Genomic DNA, 19,787 nt, shown 5'->3' with positions numbered 1-19,787 from the left:
TACGACGATATTGACATTTTGTGGGATGTATGTGTAATTTTTTAAAAAATATAAAATATATGTGAATGATATTGACATTTTTAGTAGATGTATAAACAATTATTAAAAAATATTGTTAGTTTGTGTAAACAAGTTATAGGTTAGGAAGTCTATATATAATTATTTGTTTTATTTAACATAAAAATTTGTATATATTAATTCAGTACAAAGGTAATGAAAAATGTTATCATTTCTCAACTATTGGTCCGCTCCGACTATAAAACCACCCACCTCCCCCCACCCCAACCCACCAAAATTCGAACGTTAGAGAGGAACAAGATTTCCTCTCCAAACTCAAATCAAACCAACAAACAAACGTTAGAAGAGATGTCGTCTTGCACAGTTGCAATATCGAGCTCACCGGTCTTTTCCCCATCTTCCTCCTCATCTTCACTATGCTCCCCCAACTCCTCTTCTTCTCCCCGCCTTATTCGCCTCCACAAGCCAAGTGGCCTCATCAAGGCTCTAGCTGGCGGCGGAGACTCCTCCTCGGCGGTCTTGAAGAGGAAGAGGCCGCTGAGACTGGATATTCCGGTTGTTTTCTTGGAGGAGAAGGAGGCGAAGGATGTGGCGGAGGAGGTGCTGGAGGTGGAGGGAGATGGGTATTCTGTGTGTTGCAAAAAGGGAAGGAGGGATGTGATGGAGGATAGGTACTCTGCTCTTGTTGGGCTTCATGGTGATCCCAACCAGGTAATCTTTCTCTTATTCTTGTCTGTTTTTCTTTTTCTCGAATTTTCTTAAGGTTTTATTTCCAGTTGGTAGGATTGTAAATAAACCGAGTCCATCTGGACACAAATGTTGTTCAAATTTGGTTTCTGTCGCTGTCAAGTTTTTAAGTTATACATGAATTTGGGAGTTGAGCCGAGTAACTTCATAATTAATATATGCATATATTTGAATTTGGGCTGATTAAGTCCAGCTCAAATTAGAGCTTCTTCATATATATATATATATGTGTGTGTGTGTGTGTGTGTGTGTGTGTGTGTGTGTGTCTTTGAGACAATAACTACAGTGGGCTAGTAGGCTAGTAGTGGTAAACTAATGTTTAAGGAAACATGTGTTTCTCTTGTATATTTTGACAGAAACTCTGGAAGTTGGATCTTACAGCTGACCTTAGAGTTAATTAATGTTTTTTCATGAAAGAACTATGGAAGAGATGATATTGATACTCAGTGTCATATTGTAGGCATGCTTTGGTGTTTTCGATGGGCATGGAGGTTCAAAAGCTGCTGAGTTTGCAGCAGACAACTTAAACAAGAACATCATAGATGAAATCAAAAGAAGGGAAAACGATGCTGCTGCTGATGACGAAATACAGCAGGCTGTAAGGAGTGGTTACTTGACCACAGACTCCGAGTTTCTCAAGAGAGATCAACGAGGCGGGGCGTGCTGCGTGACAGCACTCATTATAAGAGGCAACCTAGTGGTATCCAATGCTGGCGACTGCCGGGCTGTCTCTAGCCGAGGAGGGGTGGCCGAGGCGCTCACTTCCGATCACCGCCCATCTCGGGAGGATGAGAGGGACAGGATCGAGACATTGGTGAGCAGCTACATCCTAGTATTATTACTACGTTGTTGTTGCATCTTCTGCTTGCTTGTTTTGCACAGTTTTTTCCGAAAGATAAGCAGATTCTGATGCTATATTCACGTGTAGGGAGGTTTTGTGGAATGCCGGAATGGTGTTTGGAGAGTACTGGGATCTTTGGCTGTGTCTAGAGGCATTGGAGATCAGTACCTTAAACAATGGGTTACCGCTGAACCAGAGACTAAAGTCCTCAGACTTGAACAAGAACATGAGTTTCTTCTGCTTGCTTCTGATGGATTATGGGATAAGGTAATTCAACTCTACTACAGAAAAATTCCTCGGGACTCTTTTACTAAGAAAAGTTCACACAAACAATAAAATCAAATGCTTTTGAGATTTTAGTCAAAAACGATTAGTAATTACAGATTCATTTGTATACACTTTCCACCCTTTTCGATATTTTTACTAAATGCTCCAACATTCTCTACCTAATTAATTGCTTTCAGTAGGGCAAAACAAGCATCTTTTGTTATCCTGAATGCACTTGTGATGCTTTGCAGGTAAGTAATCAGGAAGCAGTAGACATAGCCCGGCAGTTGTGCATAAACATTGATAAGCCTCAGCCGCTGTCCGCCTGTAGAAAGCTCGTTGATCTCTCAGTTTCCAGGGGCTCCAAAGATGATATCAGTGTGATGCTCATCCAACTGGGACGCTTCTGTTAACAGTTAGCTCTCATGGAGCACTAATCTAAAGCTGCAGCTGGAAGCTGGTGATATAGTCCAATTCTAATCTAATACTTCTCATCGAACAGTTGGTGACCCGATTTCAAGATTAGCTGATTCTTTTATTCTTCTGATCGAACAGTTTGGTGACCCCATTTCTAGACTAGATGATTCTTTTATTAACCGTTCTTTAAATAGTGCAAAATCGAACACTTTGACAATGTAGATTGTAGGCTTGTAGCTGATTCTTTCATTAAGACTTCAAGAAGCAATAATGAAGAGTCGCAATTTTACCTCAGCTGCTCAGCACCTGGGAGAAAGTAAAAGACCCCGTGATAGCGGAATCTGTTTGATTGTACATCTATGAACAGTGAGTCAGTCCTCACTTTGTCGAGAAATTGACCAGTTTATCTGTACAACAAAACAAATAACAAGATTCAGAGTGTAAAATTATTCAGCACGAGCATCGTTTAAGGGTTTGCTTGCACCAGACTTTAAACAATGTAAAATCCAAAAGACCTCTCAGAGTGGAGAGAAAAAGTCTCATAAAAACATATTCAAAGTAATCTAGCCTGCTTGTACCATGTAACATGGAGAAAATACAGCTCCGGAGTAGCAGCTCAACAACGAAAGAAAAAAGGAATGCAAAATCATATGTATTAACTGATGTTACTTGAAATATTACATGAGGAAGGGACAAGGATGAGTAAGGATGAGTACATTAACACATTTCAAAATACAAATATTGTTGTGACGTGATTAGCAACACCGCTTGAAAATATCTAAAGCACATTCTCAAGCATCAGCAGCTTTCTCCGCAGGTGCAGCCTCTTGGCTCCTATTTGATATAGATCGCTTTGCCTCATAATCTTTCACGGCGGCCTTAATTGCATCCTCAGCAAGCATGCTGCAGTGTAATTTCACTGGTGGAAGAGACAGATGTTTTGCGATTTCCCTGCATAGCCATTATCGTTCAGAGGGATAGGTACAGGAAATCATAAGAACTACAAACTAAAATTTTCTGCTAAACTGTAATCCTAATAAATTTGTTTCAGATTTCTTAGGAACAAGCAGAACACATGTAGATCCCTGAAGAATACCGATAGGATAAACCATTAAAACAGATATTCCCTTTAATGGATTCTGAAACTTGGGAAAACTTGCAATACTAGGATTATCCCCCTTATGTGGTCAAAGGGTTATTTCTACATAACGCGTTTCATGCGATGAAAATTTTGAGCAAGTCTTTATAGTGTCGATGACGTGTTTACATAAGTAAAATCTGAACAATAACATTTGTCTTCTATCCCTTAAGAAAGTTATAATAGCCATGTAGATTTTAGAAACAAAACCAACTTTTTAACTATCACAGTCCCAAAACCCACTTCCCAAATTGTAAACTCCGCAAAGAGAACACGGTTAACTGTATCTCTCTATTAATATCCAGAATCCCTACCCCCAACATGAAATTTGAAACACAAACTTAAAGGCAAACAGAACTATAGAGTGAAGCTTCTCATTACCAGAGGGGACAAATGAAGCAACAACACAATAATTAAAGGATACCTCAAATACAACAATAACTAAGTATTCATCAAAAGGAATCAGGAAGGAGTATGACTTACGTATTCTTAATTGACAGGACTTCCTCCATTTGTTTACCTTTCACCCATTCGGTTGCTGAAAGTGGAAAAAAACATTGTCTTAGCAAGACTAGTTTGACACAAAGTGAGAACAGCAATAAGAGAATAATATAAAAATCTGCAGTTGATGCACGAAAGACCATGCCTGTCTAACATGACTCAGAAGCAAGTTATGTTACACTACAACAAAATATGGATTCTTTGCAACTGTAAGTACATCTTTCAGAGGATCAGATACAGTTGAAAATGCAGTAAACTAATAGCAAACTATAGACACAGTGACACACGTACAATCAACTCATATGGCACCAGATGCCAGATGGAAAGAAAAGAAGAAAGAATTAGCTGAGGCAACAGTAGCCCCAAGAAACAGGCAAAGTTCCATTTTTATACCAAAAACCAGAGAAATCAAACTAATGACATCTTTCATTTATTTTTTCTCCCCTGGAAAGAAGCAAAATCCATGGACCAAGGCAAGACCACGTCCATGTCATGTGCATCTTTTAGCAATGCCGTTAACTAATAAACACATAATAATCAAAACCATCAACTACTCTGCATCCAGTTACTGCAAGGAAAAGCAATCAAAAAATGTTTTCCCCTTAATCATACCTAACACTCGAATTGAGATAAAATTACATAAACTCATAAAGCTTTTACAACCCATCACCACTACAACATTATTTTTCAAAAGACCATAACCTTAAGCTCAACAATTTCATCACAGCTAAATCAACCAAATAAGAATACAATCCCCTGAATCACCTCTCCACTTAATCACTCAAGTCTACGAAGCAAAAATTCATCAATGAGCTCACCAATATATCAGACTTGCAGCTCAATTTTCCTTACAAACTGTATACCACCAGAAGCAAACACAATCCCCCTCACCTAACCTCCAGATTTTAATTGACCAATCGGCAACACATGAACAAAAGTTTGAAACTCAGAAAAACCAAAACGCTTATATTAGAACAAGCACTCAACATACCAACAGAGGAAGAGGCGATCGCGGAACCACAGCCGAAAGTCTTAAAACAAGCATCAACAATTTTACCGCTCTCCTCATCAACCTTAATCTGCAATTTCATGACGTCACCACACGCCGGCGCCCCGACGAGTCCCGTCCCAACACTCGGGTCGTTCTTGTCGAATGACCCGACGTTCCTCGGGTTATTGTAGTGATCCACTACTCTCTCGTGGTACATCCGCCGGAGTCCAGCACCGCCGGCGGCCGCAGACGACCGCAGACGCCGTCCTACAGTCGAATTCGTCAGGTGCCTCAGCATTTTGAATTGATTCCGAGAATCCAATCGATAGTCTTCTGCCCCGTATGTTGGGAATCGGGGTCTATTTCAAGCTTATCGCGATGTGTGTGAGCCGGTGGCTGAGTTACGTGGCTGTAGGTTGATTGGGTGATTGGAGGAATGTGATTGGTTCATAGGATTGGGCTTCCAATGTTCCCATTTTCTATTGGGCCTGAAAATAGGGTCCATTTATCAGGTAAAATTGAAATGAATTTTTAATAATTAAAACTTTAGTATATCAAATATTATCATTGATCCAATTAATTTATTCAATTTCAATAACTTTAAATCTTTCCATTCAATATTTATTTATTTTTTTTCGATTTAATATTAGATGTGTCGATTTTTCTTTTTAATATAGGATTGAAAATTGGCCTTTTATTTAAAAAAAAGGTTGAATGAAACCAAATAATTAAAGATTTTGAACACCAAAATATTGTATCAAATATTAAACCAAGTAATGTATTTGATTTATGAAAATGGTAATCGTGAAAAGGGACGAAATAATCAGAACGACTACACTTCAATTCAACCAAGTAGAAAATGACGTTAATTTTTATGGACAATGATAGAAAAAAATAAATAATAAGTATCATTGTACCACAAAATAATACTGTAGTAAACGGCTATCGCCACAAGGACAGAAGCAACCAAAACGACCGCACTTCAAACTAACAAAATTGAAAACATTGTCTTTTCATGTGCACATGATAAAAATAAATAAATATATAAAATATTAAAAAAAATACTGTACCCAGTGTCTACCACCATAATGGGCGAAATAATCAAAATAACTGTACTTCAAAACATTATCGTTTAGTGCGCATGCACAAAAAAATATTAAAAATATTAAAAACGATATATTGAAACCCGTCTCAATGTTTGTAGTTAATAGTAATACAAAACAGTTAGATATTAAATATTAAAAATTAATCATACTAATTATTTATGTATATTTTAATTTTTAATGAGAAAATAACAAAATATAGCCTTAAAAGTAATTAATATATACAATTAAGTAATAAAATAAAAAGATGATATGCGGGGTTCTATACGATTTTGATAAGTCAACATGAAAAAGTAAAATCGAATCAAATACTAAATTCCCAAAAAAAAAAAAAAAAGATAAAAAATGAATATGAAATCATATTTTTTATTAGTTTAGGGAAGGGTGAACACCCAGCTTTATTTTCTAAATTAGATAATATTATAAATTTGGAATTTCAATTTGAAGTTTAGCCCAATAATAAATCCAATGGGCCAAGCTTTATTTACAGAATAAAAATTGTTTGGGCCCAAATAGAAGATGGGCCCAATCCGATCAAATTAGATTGAGACAGTGAGACGTCTCTTGCTCGCTTCTGCCGACCGCCGCCCGCTGCTGGATTACAATCTCCTCCGTGCGCCGTCTACGACGAGTGAGAACTGCTCTCTTCCGGCAGCCATCATCTCCGGTTCCAGAGGTGAAAAAATTATTAAGTATATTTGTGATACTTCGTCTGAATCTCTTCTCTTGTGAGACTGAGGTCCCCCCCCCCCCCCCAACCCTCCGCCCTCACAGCACATGGTATGTAATTGAAACATATTTCCCTGAGTTTTCCTTAATTTTCTCCCTATTAGTATTTGTTAGGCTTTTCTTGTATTGATTTGGATTTGCAGTTTGGTGCCTTTTCTCTGTTTCTGTGGTTTTGACGTGTAGTTAGTGTGAGTTGTTGTTCTTGTAGTCTTATAGGGTTTTGGAGTTGGCGATATCAATGTTATAATTTGCTGTGCTAGAATTATCTATCTTAGTTCTTGGCTGCTTTACAAATTCTGGAAGATGTATTGGAACTTGAATATGTTTTATTCCTGTAAAAGGATTGATTTCTCTAAGGAGAGACCTTCAGCATTTCATTTGAGTTCTTTGGTTTCTTTTGTTTCTGTACTCCTGAATTTATAGTAATTATATGCGTGGTGGCTAGGCATGGATGAAGAAGGGGCAGTCGAGAATTTGACCCGGAAAACGGAGAAGTGGAAGAAAGCAAAGGCTAAGAAAGTTGAAAAGAATGAAGAGAATAGAACCATGGGGATAGAGGATGCCCAGAGTATTAGTACGATGAAGGCAATTGAGGATGTTCAAATGTCTGAGAAGCAAGACGTTGCTGAATTGAAGGGGGATCATAAAAGGGACAAAAGGAAGAAGAACAAAAATAAAGAAACTACAGATGCTGAGGCAGAAATCAAGAAGAAGGGTGCAAGAGAAGGTGAATTCGCTGGTACTTATAGTGAGGATGGTAGTGGAGATGCAATGGGTAATGTTGAAAGGAAGACGAAGAAAAGAGAGAAGAAGAAGATTAAGGATGAGAGATTTGAGAGGGGTAATACTGTACATGTTGAGGGTAATGAGAGTGAAAAACTGCCTGAAGGAGAAAGTATTTCTAGAAAGAAGAGTCACAAAGAAGCTAAAAAAGAGAGGAAGAACCAGAAAGCATTAAGAAACCGTGGAGATGGTGATATTGAGAAGGAGGGAGGAAAATATGGGAAAGGAGAGGGAACAGGCAGTGAGCATTGCAAAGTTAATGATATGGATCTGGTTGAAAGGAAGAAAAGGAAAAGGGAGAAAGAAAAGAGTAAGTATGACAAGAAAAGTGAGGCTAAGCTGGATTCTGGAACTGGGGACGATTCAAGGAGGACGGTGGACAATGAAAATGACAGTGTAAAAGTGCTTGGAATATTCAATGAGGGGCACGTAGCGGATTCCTGTGTGAAGGCTGGCATGAAAGGGAAGAAGAAAAGGGCAGGGAAAGAATATGATGAAGGTAATTCATCTTCGCTGCAGCAGCAACACATGCCAGAAGATGTTGAGGGCAATACCCTGTCAAATAACTATGATGGAAGTGTCACAAAGGAACACGAAAGAAAGAAGAAGAGCAAAACTGCTGATCAACAATATTCTGCAGATAATGACAGCAATTGTCTTATGTGTACTGATGAGAGACAAAATAATGAAGTTGTAGATGCCAACAAAGGAAAGAAGAAAAAGATTGAATTAGTTGAAAATGGATCTGGTGCGATAGGAGGTAATGAGGTGGAACATGCCAACAAAGGAAAGAAGAAACAGACAAAATCAGCGGAAAATGGTCCTGATGACATAAGAGATAATGGATTAGAATCTGGCAACAAAAAAAAGAAGAAAAAGACCAAATTAGTAGAAAATGGTTCAAATGATCCTACACCTAACAAAAGTAATAAGAAAGTTAGATTTTCTGGCCAGGATGAGGTTTTCCCTGTACCTGGTGATTTGGATACCAATAGGGGGAATTATGAAGAAGACGATCTTGTCAGAGGCAAGCGGTTCACGCGTGAAGAGGATGAGATTGTTAAAGAGGCTGTTTTTAAGTACATAGCCGACCATGACTTGGGGGACGAAGGTCTAGACATGGTTTTGAACTGTAAGAAGCACCCTCAGTTGAAAGGCTGCTGGAAAGAAATAGGGTCCGCCATACCATACAGACCATATACTGCTATCTATTACCGTGCCCAAGTTTTATTTCGAAGGTCAGAGAGCCGGAAATGGACTCAAGAAGAGTATGATGAGATTCTGAAGTACCAGGAGGAGCACGGTAACCAGTGGAGGGCATTGGCAGATGAACTTGGGAAACATAGATGGCATGTGAAGGATACTTGGCGGAGAATAAAATTGACCAACAGAAAAAAAGGAAATTGGTCTCAGGGAGAGTATCAGGAATTATTTGATCTGGTAAATACTGACCTACAATCAAAAGTTTTTGAAGAGAAGAGATCCAAGCATGGGATGTTGCGGGACAATATCTGTTGGACAGCAATCAGTGATCAGTTGTCAACTCGACCTCAAGCAACTTGCTGTCTTAAGTGGTACAAACAGTTAACTTCACCTATGGTAGCTGAAGGTATATGGGCTGACACTGATGACTATCGCCTGATAAGTGCACTATATAGCTTAGACGCAACATGCATGGAAGATGTGGATTGGGACAATCTTGTTGACAATAGATCTGGAGAGATATGTAGGAAACGTTGGAACCAAATGGTTCTGCATATAGGTAAACATGGAAACAAGTCATTTGCTGAACAAGTCGAAGTATTGGCTCAACGGTATTGCCCACATCTTCTTGAGGCAAGAGAGGCCTGGGACAGCAAACCAAGAGTTCCTTGATGTAGCCATTGCAGCTATGGAGTCTGAAGCTTGATATCTCAACACAAAGCAAAATACTTGTGAAGGTTAGGCCTCTTCAGGACTTGGCAAGAGCAAATTCTATACTCTTTGAACACAAATACCTTGATGTTGTTATGTTTTTTACAGGTATCTCCTGTGTATGTTGTCTAAGATTGCGACTGTGCTTTGTACTAAATTTACCCTCACATCCTTTGAAGTATGGTTCTTATCTTTTCATACCACACCTTTTGTTGTCATTAAGGAACATAAATAACCAGGTACTTGAGATTGTCAGAACCTGGTCCATGTTGGTGAGAGTTGATGAATCATACTGAAACCTACATAGTTAAATTTATATATCCTGGTTTAACAGATTTTACATTTCTACTAAGAATTCAAATCTTGCCTGCATATGGTATTTCCACAACAGTGCCATGCTAATAGTATGTAGATTAACTATAATACCCTAAACTATATGTATTTTTTTCCACAAATATTATCTTTTATTAATAAGTTCTATTAATATTTTTTATTCGTACACATTTAATCTTTATTTATTTTATAGCTTTGATCAACTATTCATTTTATTTTCATTCTCTTCCGTTCAATTAAGTAAGTATAATAATTTAAATTATGCACACGCATTGACCGAGCCCTGGTACATTCGTTTATACTAAGAATTCAAGAGTGCTTGCATGTGGTATTTCCACTGATGCCATGCTAATAGTTAAAACTTGTACTAACTTGACATGATTTTCTTGTTTCATCTTTTTCACTTTTTGATATATTTGACACTCCATATGGCTCATGAGTAGCTACTTGAATGACAAAATTTAACAAATTTAATGAATTAATTCTAAATTTGCAATTAATATTTGCATTAATACCACTTTGAATAGTAATAAGTAATTGTGAAATTAATGTATCACAATAAAAAAGAGAGATGACCAAAGATAGTGCTACAGTTACGATATTTAATTACTACTAATTAGTATGTTTATACTTCTATTTGAATCACACAATTCAAATTAATCAATCAAATTAAATTGATAGTATCCTTTATTTAAATTATTCAAAAATGAAATATATATATATATATATATAGTTTTATTTCTATTTCACAGCTTACTTACCTGGACAAGTAATAGTAATACCATAAATCTTGCAACAACTGTTCTCAGATAATATCTTTGAGCAAAAAACAAAAAAGAATTCGAATATTATTTTTGAAAATAATATCCGATGTACAGATGCAGATCATAGGTTGGATAATTTAATCACAAACCATGGTTTATTTTACAAAAACTCGACGAAATTAATAATATTGGTTAAGAAAATAATATTTCTTGATATTTTTTATTGTAATATGATCTTTTTATGAGTGTGAAAATGAAATTTATGCATGCTTGATCATATTACATGTATCTCCTAATGAAAAGTGTTTATAAGATTTAAAAATTTACATTATCTGTATAATATATTACTCGAATTTAACTTTGTTGACTAGCAATCTGAATAAATGTTATTTAGGTAACATATTTAATTACTTATTTAAATCAATTCTTTAATTTTCATACTCCAAAAATCAAATTAAGAGGCTAATAGCCCTATACAGTTCAAGCAATAAAATCACAGCAATATGCCTAAAATTTGTTCCTATGTAGCTCAATTCTGGTATAGGTTTTCAATTGTTACCATACTTTGTACTCTGTACTTGGATTATCAATATTAATTTATTCAATTTTGGTAAGTTAGTGTTTTTTTTTCTCGATTTGTTGATTAATTAAAATTAATATCAATAACTTTTAGGATCGAAAAACAACATCTGTTGATTTTGTAAAAAAATTATCTGAAGTCGATGTGTACATTATGTAAATATGAATTTGAGGTGTGTATACGAGCACGTCCAGATAAGCCCTAAAAGTTTACTGACAATTAGAGTCGCTTGCAATATCAACCGTTAGATCTACCCAAGGATCGACGGCCCGTGACAATTTTCAACACATTGAATGCCTTTTACATCCTCAATAAATACAAAATTTAACTGAAATGTGAAGAGCCTCCAACAAAGATTTGCATCACTGCAAATTCTTACATCCTTCAACATTATTTCCTTCTTTCTTGTGCTCCCAAGCTCCTCCCATGGAGTCGGACACGAACCCCGGAAATGACCAAAATACCCTTCATCCTTCCAGCATCAACTTGAAACTAGAAACACTAGATGATGACTTCTACATAGACAATCTCTTATCCTCAAAAGGTTACAACCTTCAAGATTTCCAAAACCATGTCCATTTTCCCATGACAGCTTCGTCGTTCATTCCAGACATTGGTGTACAAACCAACGGCTATGATCCCTTTGATCCCTTTTTCCATGGCTGTACTACGGATTTTGGTGTATATGATTTCAAGCCGTATGATGAGAACTACAGCATTGGTGCAGCCATGCATGATCTTCAAGGTGGTGGATTCTTGAACTTTTCAGACAGGAATGAGTCGTTGATGGAAATGGAGAGGGCCTTGAAGTACAATGATGCAAGGCCTTTAAGGTTTACTGTTCCTGATGAGGGCTCCTGTGTGACTGCTGACAACATAGGCGGTCACAAAGAAGATGGCAAGAAAAGAAGCAAAAACAGTAACAACAGTGTGACTGCATCTGCAACGGCGAAAAAGGGTGGTAAGGGCCGGAAGAACCCCAAAGCAGCTAAAGGGCAGTGGACTGCTGAAGAAGACAGGTAAGGAAATGAAACAAAACAAAAGAACATGGGATTAAATTTATTCGAATATTTTAATTTTTCAATCATTTGTTGTTGGTTTAAAGTCTGAGTGATTTATGTTGTGACGTGCAGAGTCTTAGTCCTTCTGGTGGAGAAATACGGTGAGAGAAAATGGTCTAACATCGCTCAAATGATGAAGGGGAGGATCGGCAAGCAGTGCAGGGAGAGATGGCACAACCATCTTAGGCCTAACATCAAAGTTTGGCTCTGAATTCTCTTAATTTCTCGTGCTATTATGTTTTTGCTGATTCAAGAACTGCATTCATTCTAATATTTCAAGAAAAATTAAAGAGGATTCAAATATCAAGCACTAGATTCTGTCACTTAGATATGATATTACACGAATAGGGAAAAATTGACACGCCAGTTCCATGTTGGACAACAACGTTTTTTTTACTATAGAGACGTTCTCTTTCGAACCTTTTCTTGAATACGGACAAACGCATCAACCAACTTTTACCGCAAGTCGCGCATGATTTTTAGCATCCTTTAACAGGCTGAAATTTCTATGGCTTAGCTTTTATTCTCTCACGTACATAACGTTTTTTTCAAGATTGTGTGTATGTATGCAAAGTATCCGGTTAATGAATACGTTTTTCTCTTTTTGCTTTGAATTGGTTTGTTCAGAAGGAGATGTGGACGGAGGAGGAAGACAGGATTTTGATCGACGTTCATGCAAAAGTGGGAAACAAATGGGCAGAAATCGCGAAAAGCCTGCCTGGAAGGACTGAGAACTCAATCAAGAACCACTGGAATGCGACCAAGAGGCGACAGTTCGCCAGGCGGAAATGCAGAACCAAGTGGCCTAAGCCGAGCTCTGTCCTCCAGAACTACATCAAGAGCCTTAACTTGGAGAAAACGAGCAATAGTCGGTCCAAAAATGTGGAGCCAACTCCGGCTGCTGATGCAGTGACTGCGCCACAGCATGCAGAAATCGAGGTTTTCCCAGATGACAATATGGCGCAAGAATTTGAGTTTGATGATCAGGTTCCTGAGTTCACATTTGATGATGATGATGATGATCATTTTGATGTGGGTTTGCTGCCTGATATGCCTCCATTGATGCAGTGTGAAGTGAGGAGAGAGGTTGATTTCTTTGGTGGGATGGTCTGAGCATTTGAAAAAGCAAAATCTTGGAAGAAATAATAATGTACTAGTTTGGTCTTTGATGGTGTTTTAGGATGTCTGAGAATGAAATCTAAAGTGAGTGGCGAGGAGAGTGAGATCGTTTAAGGAGTTGATGTTTGTTGATGTGTTTGTCTTCTTATTTTGCAAACTTGTTATGATGAAGTTCTTGGAACAATATTACAAACTATCATGGGTTAATAATATACCATCCTCCCCTATTATTATAGATTTATTTTAATTTTAAAATTACAAAAATATCACATTTCGGTGGATGGTCGTGGTTTGAATTATATATTTTATTATGTAATAAAAATATGTGACATCATCAATGAGCAAATTGCAATCGCATGTGCATTTAGAAAATAATTCTTTATCTTTTTCAAATAAGCAGAAAACACACTCTTACGGAGACCGTGTAATGCATGTGCATTTTTTGCAATTTTTGTATAATTTTTAAGAATAAAATTTTGTTTAAATTCATACAATTGATTCGAATTAACTAAAATTTAAACCATTGATATGTTGATCAAATTTTGACCTCAAATTCAAATACGAATCCATGGTTTTAAAATAAAGATATAAATATTATTTTATAATTAAAAAAAAAAAAGCACGTGAAACATATAAAATCACATTTGGGTGGGGGGTTGTTTTGGCTTCATTTTGAAAAAATAGGAAGATCAATTGCTATTTTTTCTTTATATCAGTAGATTACTCAATTGCGCCATCACAAGGGGTAAATTGCATTTAATCCAATCATAGACATTATATGAACTTCACAAAATTCTCAGAAACGATGTTATTAAAGGGGTATTTGCAATAGCTTCTACTTTTCCGAAAAAAATAAGTTGTAAAGAAAGTTATAAGTTAAATAATGGTAAAAGTTTGAAGCATTTGGAAACAAAAATAAAAAGTAAAAAAAAAATCAAAATTTTGGGTATTTGAGAAAACAACTTAATATTTATAATTTTACCAATAAGATGAAGAATTTACTTTGTATTAACCCACTCAAATTCTAAATTTCGATTTTCAATTTCAAATCATATTGCATCTTCTATTATATTCAATATATACACGCCATGTTTATAAAAATAATATTATATATTTTATTTAAAAAAAGTATTCACACAGTATATATATATATTAAATGAAGTATAACATGCAATAAAATTTGGAATAGAAAATCTATTCGAGTCGGAGGTGGTCGATATATCAATTGATGCAAATATGTCAATTTACATAATTCAACAGAAATTAAGCATTAATATTTTTTGGAATGTATGTAGTGTTTTAGAAAGCCATATGAATATGCTTGTTTTGAGAAGTTCTGAATATGTTTGATTTTGTATTAGTATAATATAATATGAATAAAAATAATATACAACACCCCAAATGTTTTACAGAAATTGAAACATTCTTAATTATTTTTTCTTGTCTCCCAAACAACTAGAAAAGAAAAATTAGGTAAAATAATAAACTTTTTCTTGAAACCTAAGTTTATCTTTTTGTCCAAACTTTTAAAATTTTAGATGAAATTATAAATTGACAAAATTAACTGAAGATTAGTGATATCAGAGAATCATATTAAATGAATAATTATTTTAAAATTTATGAAAGAAAAAGTTGTTTTGAAACTAAAACCTTTCTTAATATGCATAGGCATAAGCACAATCACTATAGAAGACAACATCATGAGATCATCAACCTTGCAACTACAAATTTATGGGTATCCATGAAAGAATGTTTGAGAGGACAAGTAATAACCAAGACAGGCAACAATCCCAGAAAAATCCCATGTTCTGAGCTAACATACAACAAGAAGTTTTAACAACAATGGTTTTTTTCTAGTCTAACAACATAAGATCATCAACAAAATTTTGTTCTAAACATTAAGAACTTCAAGCCGTCTTTGGCTTTGGCTTAATCCGCTTGACTCTGGAGTACAAGAACACTCCAGCAAGGGCTATTCCAGTACCTGGATCAAAGAAACATACGAGTCGAGAACTGAGATGGGATTTAAGACTCTAAGCAAACTATTCACATTCATAGAAGGAAAGGTGAATCTGGTGTACCTAGAGAGTTGATAGGTGAAACGGGTGTGCGGAAGAAGAGGACAGAGGTGACAATCACGACCACCCTCTTAACACAGTTGCCGACGGAATGGGTTACAGGAGATACGCGCTGCAATATCATGTAAGAGACCTGCATAAAACAACTGTTATCAGGATTTCCATTGCGATGAGAAGCATTATTTCGTGGTTATTCACGTTTAAATTTGCATGATAAATCAAGAATACTGGAAACATCAAGTTAGCTAGAGAGTCTTTTCAAGTGCAACCTCTAAATGTTTTATTCCAGTTGGATCAGAGAACAATTTCATGTTATTTTGACTGTACGAAAAGATAGATGACTCATCATAGCATGCAAGTTAATGAACTCGAACTAAATCAAGTTCTGCTATTCCTCTCCCATTAGCAAAAACATGCAATGCATATATAGAGGATTACAATAATTATAAATTGTTGTCTAATCAATCAGCAAGCAAAAAATAAATGCATAAATAATCATTAAGCAATGAAAGAATTTGGCATCAGAATTTGGTCTAAAGCCTAAACCTAGTCCTCCTCTGCACAATAACAAACCTCTAAAAGAAACCAAAATTTTAGTCTTCACAGAAGTTCAAATATCTTCAGAGACTTCCCGATTTTGTCAAATTGAACAGCATTTGAAAAGTCGAATTACGGTCATAGTTGCTTCAATCTAAAACTTCGGTTTTTAGAAATTCCTTCATAATGTTAGTGAAAAAAAATTCTCAGTAATGCAAAGAAAGTTACCTTGAATCTTGAAACTCTGGATGCACATGTAGTGTATCAGATGTACACCAGATAAATAATGGTTTGCACTTTGTTACGAGTATTTAGCTTATATACTATGATGAAGGCTTGGTATTGCTAAATGGATGCTGCTATCCACTAGAAATTATGCTATGATTAATACAACAAAAAGAAATCCTCTGACAGGTACCTGCTGATATGCATGAAAGCAGAGAGCTGCTAGGAGAGACCTAGTGTAAAGCTGCTTGACATTCAACCCCTGCCAACAGAAAAGATGTAAAGAATTCAGCCACAGAAAAGATCTCTTTCATTAAAGGTGAGTAGCAAATAAGTTATGATTCTTTCTCAAAATTTACTTACAGCAGCCTGAAGGTGTGAAGGTGTAAACTTGACGCCTTCCACGAAAATGGCAACAGGCGCCATCAAGAAGAAGGACATAATAGTAATTATTGAGAAAAGAGTAATGTTGTCCAGGGATTCCTGCACGAAGAGAAACATAAGCGGAGCACCATTTCTCTAAATTCCATTATAAAAATAGCTGGTCTCTTCCTCTTTTCTTTCCTGAGTGCTACAAACAGATTTTGCAATAATCTACTCCAGTAAAGCGATTGAAACCAAGAAAAAATTGAAAAACCCTAAGAGATTGCCCGGAAATATTTCTTGTAAAGTATAATATTCTCCTGGACTCAGATACATAAAAGCCAGTCCAAAATATACCTCCTTCTTAACCATAAACTTTTTGCTAAGCACATTGCGAGATTGATTTGTTAGATTTGATGCCATAGCACTCCAAAACCCAGCCCTTCAGAAAATGAAAATAATATAAGCTCCACGTGAAAATATAGAATGAACGCTTATTATCAAATAATTTAAGATAATGGCAAACAGTAATTGCCTGCCAGCAATGCATGTTGGTTTTTTACCAATTAAAGGAGGCCTCAGTCATTGATGCCAAAGCTACTCCACCAACAATTGGTAAAAGAGAGGAAACTACCCATGGCGTGGGAAACTGGCAAAAGAAGGGGTCAAAAGGAAAAATAAGATAACAACAATAGCATAAATCAACCAACATAATATAATCGAAGCAAAGTAGCCAACCAAACTTAACGTCATTCTTTCCCACGAATAGAAAAATAACATTCACAAGATGATAGGTCCATTTCAAAACTTTCACAGGACAAATCAGGACAGAAGGATAATAAATATCATATCACCCAAATTGTACTGGAAATTAAATAACAAAGTTTCAACAGCATAACAGGACCAATGTCAATTTTTTTAGAGATCTATAGTTTTAACAATTAAGAAATTATATTCTTGCGCCTGCTTCAACAGATGAGTTTTCCCATGTGATTGAGGCTCCATATAGCCATCCTGTCATTTAGCTTATTAAACAATATAGAAAAGACTTTAGGGCAAATGGATAGTTCACCTCCCCTAGAAACATAGCAGAGAGAACAACTGAGAAGAAAGGCTCCATAGCTTTAATTGTGTGGGTGAATGAAACAGCAACTTTCCCGAGACTCATATTGGTGAACAGGTTGCCTAAGGTATGCACCAATGCCAGTGGAAGAATTGCGGCAAGCTGCCAATATTGGACAAACGGTTCGTAATTCATCTTCATGATTATTAAACTAAATGTGAAAACAATAAAAAAGTGTTCCAGGATGGTCTTGCATACCTGGCCACCGCTGATTTTAGGCCGCTTGTAGAGATTGAAGGTCCACATGAAAACAACAAGCACAGTTCCAACAGCAAATTGAACAAGGGTGACCGTCATTGGGTAGTGAAAAGCTTTGAGAACCTATTACAAACAAGCATCATCATAACACATCAATATTCAAGGAATGTCACACTTAACTCATTGTTGGCATGGAATTGTCAATTTGAATTTGAAATCATATCCGACTCCAACGTATATTCAGTTTTACCAAATACTCCTTTTATCCCAAAAGTTTTAGTTCCTTTCCCTTTTCTGGACATCCCAAAATATCATTTCATCTCCTAAAATGGAAACTATTCCGCCCAAAACCATCTTCTTGCACAAAGTTATAATGTGGCACCAAACAGATACTGGAGCAACTTCTTATCAACATAAAGCAGGATGCTAAAACCTCCGAAAAGGCCATTTTGCTTTTACAAACTCCAGTTGTTTATAAATTAGAGTAGTAATAATACAATTCTTCACATCACAGAAAGAACTTCACAACATTCCAAACTCTGAAACTGTGAAAGCCGCAAGAACTAGTACCATTGGAAAGAAAAACAACAACAGATCGCAGATATGAGGTAAAGTTCTTGTCCCAGTTCTCCAAATATTTACGTAATCGAAGATTCAAGCGAAAACAGACTACCAATCACTACAGAAATGACACATATTTACACTGGCTGAAATAAGCAACAAACAACCATAACTATATCGTTCATATTTACAAAAGCAACAGCTCAAAGAAAAAACAGTTCACAAAAAAAAACCATGGAAAGAAAAAACAAGATAACTACCTGCTTGTTGTAGATATTAAAGTAGATATTGAAAAGGTACCAAAGCCCGAACAGCGTCCCAAGCACCAACGTATCAGCGAAGCTCTTCGATCCCGGTGTCTCCGCCGCGCCAGCACTCTCCGCTGTAGCCCTGACGACAACTCCATCAGATTCAGGCTCCGGGACCGCAGGATTCGGGCCGGAAATCCACCCACTCTGCTTCAGCGAGCAGGTAATCGGGCTCACTCTCCGGGTCGACGCAAACAAAGCAGGCCCATTGCTGAAACGATGCTGAGCCGGGGGCGAGACAGGGAGGGGGTTGAACCCACGAGCGGAGAGCTTGCGAGGACTAGTAGAAAGAGAGAGAGAAGGCGAGAATGCAATCGCCGAGCTCTGCATCTTGTTCTCAGATCAAGAAGAGAAGCTAGAGAGAGAAGAATGTATGTAAAAGCTGTACGTATATATTGTGGTGGGGGGGGTGTGGGGTGAGGAACGTTGGAGGCTCCGCCAAGAAGCAAGGAGAGCAGAAATGTGAAGGACTGTGAAGAGTTGGTGGCGGAGGGTATTAGAGTCACAAATTTGTATGTATATGTGGGGATATTCTCGGAATTTTGTAGGTTGTTAAGGGTGTTTTCTTTCTGTCTCAAATCATTATGTTTGCTTTTTAAGTCAAATTAATACATGCACTCCTAAATTTATTATAATTATAAATATATTTTTATTATTTAAAAAATTATAAATATTCTTACAAAATTAAAAACAATCCAATAAATAATTATCTATAATGAGTTATTGTGAAAAATATTTGTTAGAATCGTTGTTAATTTTACAGAGGTATTTATAATTATAATAAATCTTAAAAGTATTGTTCTGATTTATCCTTACTTTAATTTTAAATACTTTTTTATTTTGAAAAATATAGAAAATGAATAAATATAAATGTATTGTTCTGTTGATGTTTTTAATAGATTTGATTTTGTATTTTGTAATTAATATAAAATAAACAAAGCTAAGTTAAAACTCAATGAACAATGTATTTTCTAAAACATTCTAAATGCTTTTAGCTATTTTTGAATAGGGAGAAAATGAAGACAAACATAGAATAATTTTTAAAATTCATAGTATCAAAATTAAATTAGTTGTGCACAGAACGTAAT

At 36.2% G+C, this 19,787-nt stretch overlaps 5 protein-coding genes across 6 annotated transcripts; 3 read left to right on the top strand and 2 right to left on the bottom strand.

The window, feature by feature from the left end:
• The first annotated feature begins 233 nt into the window (after positions 1-233).
• LOC105179404 (putative protein phosphatase 2C 25) lies at positions 234-2,684 on the top strand. Its single transcript, XM_011103018.3, has 4 exons — positions 234-729; positions 1,226-1,579; positions 1,694-1,873; positions 2,125-2,684. Exons 1-4 carry the CDS (start codon positions 367-369, stop codon positions 2,284-2,286), a joined length of 1,059 nt encoding a protein of 352 aa, XP_011101320.2. The 5' UTR covers positions 234-366; the 3' UTR covers positions 2,287-2,684.
• Positions 2,685-2,926: 242 nt separating this feature from the next.
• LOC105179403 (uncharacterized) lies at positions 2,927-5,314 on the bottom strand. The gene is made up of 3 exons (XM_011103017.3): positions 4,921-5,314; positions 3,912-3,966; positions 2,927-3,241 (listed from the first exon to the last, which is right to left on the bottom strand). The coding sequence occupies exons 1-3, from the start codon at positions 5,216-5,218 to the stop codon at positions 3,082-3,084; spliced, it is 513 nt and encodes a 170-aa protein (XP_011101319.3). The 5' UTR covers positions 5,219-5,314; the 3' UTR covers positions 2,927-3,081.
• Positions 5,315-6,553: 1,239 nt separating this feature from the next.
• LOC105179401 (myb family transcription factor) lies at positions 6,554-9,652 on the top strand. 2 transcript variants are annotated; one of them, XM_011103016.3, is made up of 2 exons: positions 6,554-6,699; positions 7,198-9,652. In XM_011103016.3, exon 2 carries the CDS (start codon positions 7,200-7,202, stop codon positions 9,408-9,410), a length of 2,211 nt encoding a protein of 736 aa, XP_011101318.1. In that variant the 5' UTR covers positions 6,554-6,699; positions 7,198-7,199; the 3' UTR covers positions 9,411-9,652. The 2 variants fall into 2 exon arrangements, with proteins under 2 accessions (XP_011101318.1, XP_088740378.1); XM_088884252.1 differs by having other exon boundaries at positions 6,585-6,803.
• A 1,633-nt stretch (positions 9,653-11,285) lies between these two features.
• Positions 11,286-13,500, top strand: LOC105179400 (uncharacterized). Its single transcript, XM_011103015.3, has 3 exons — positions 11,286-12,145; positions 12,260-12,386; positions 12,815-13,500. The coding sequence occupies exons 1-3, from the start codon at positions 11,553-11,555 to the stop codon at positions 13,298-13,300; spliced, it is 1,206 nt and encodes a 401-aa protein (XP_011101317.1). The 5' UTR covers positions 11,286-11,552; the 3' UTR covers positions 13,301-13,500.
• A 1,507-nt stretch (positions 13,501-15,007) lies between these two features.
• On the bottom strand, positions 15,008-19,174 carry LOC105179399 (triose phosphate/phosphate translocator, non-green plastid, chloroplastic). The gene is made up of 9 exons (XM_011103014.3): positions 18,652-19,174; positions 17,831-17,953; positions 17,582-17,734; positions 17,073-17,158; positions 16,867-16,951; positions 16,510-16,629; positions 16,340-16,408; positions 15,388-15,517; positions 15,008-15,290 (listed from the first exon to the last, which is right to left on the bottom strand). Exons 1-9 carry the CDS (start codon positions 19,027-19,029, stop codon positions 15,214-15,216), a joined length of 1,221 nt encoding a protein of 406 aa, XP_011101316.1. The 5' UTR covers positions 19,030-19,174; the 3' UTR covers positions 15,008-15,213.
• Between the last annotated feature and the right edge of the window lie 613 nt (positions 19,175-19,787).

The sequence above is a fragment of the Sesamum indicum genome, linkage group LG8 (genome assembly GCF_026168435.1).
Source record: "Sesamum indicum cultivar Baizhima isolate 11 linkage group LG8, ASM2616843v1, whole genome shotgun sequence".
NCBI lineage: Eukaryota > Viridiplantae > Streptophyta > Magnoliopsida > Lamiales > Pedaliaceae > Sesamum > Sesamum indicum.
Note: the sequence above shows the minus strand (reverse complement) of the source record. Positions and strands in the feature narration are given on the sequence as shown.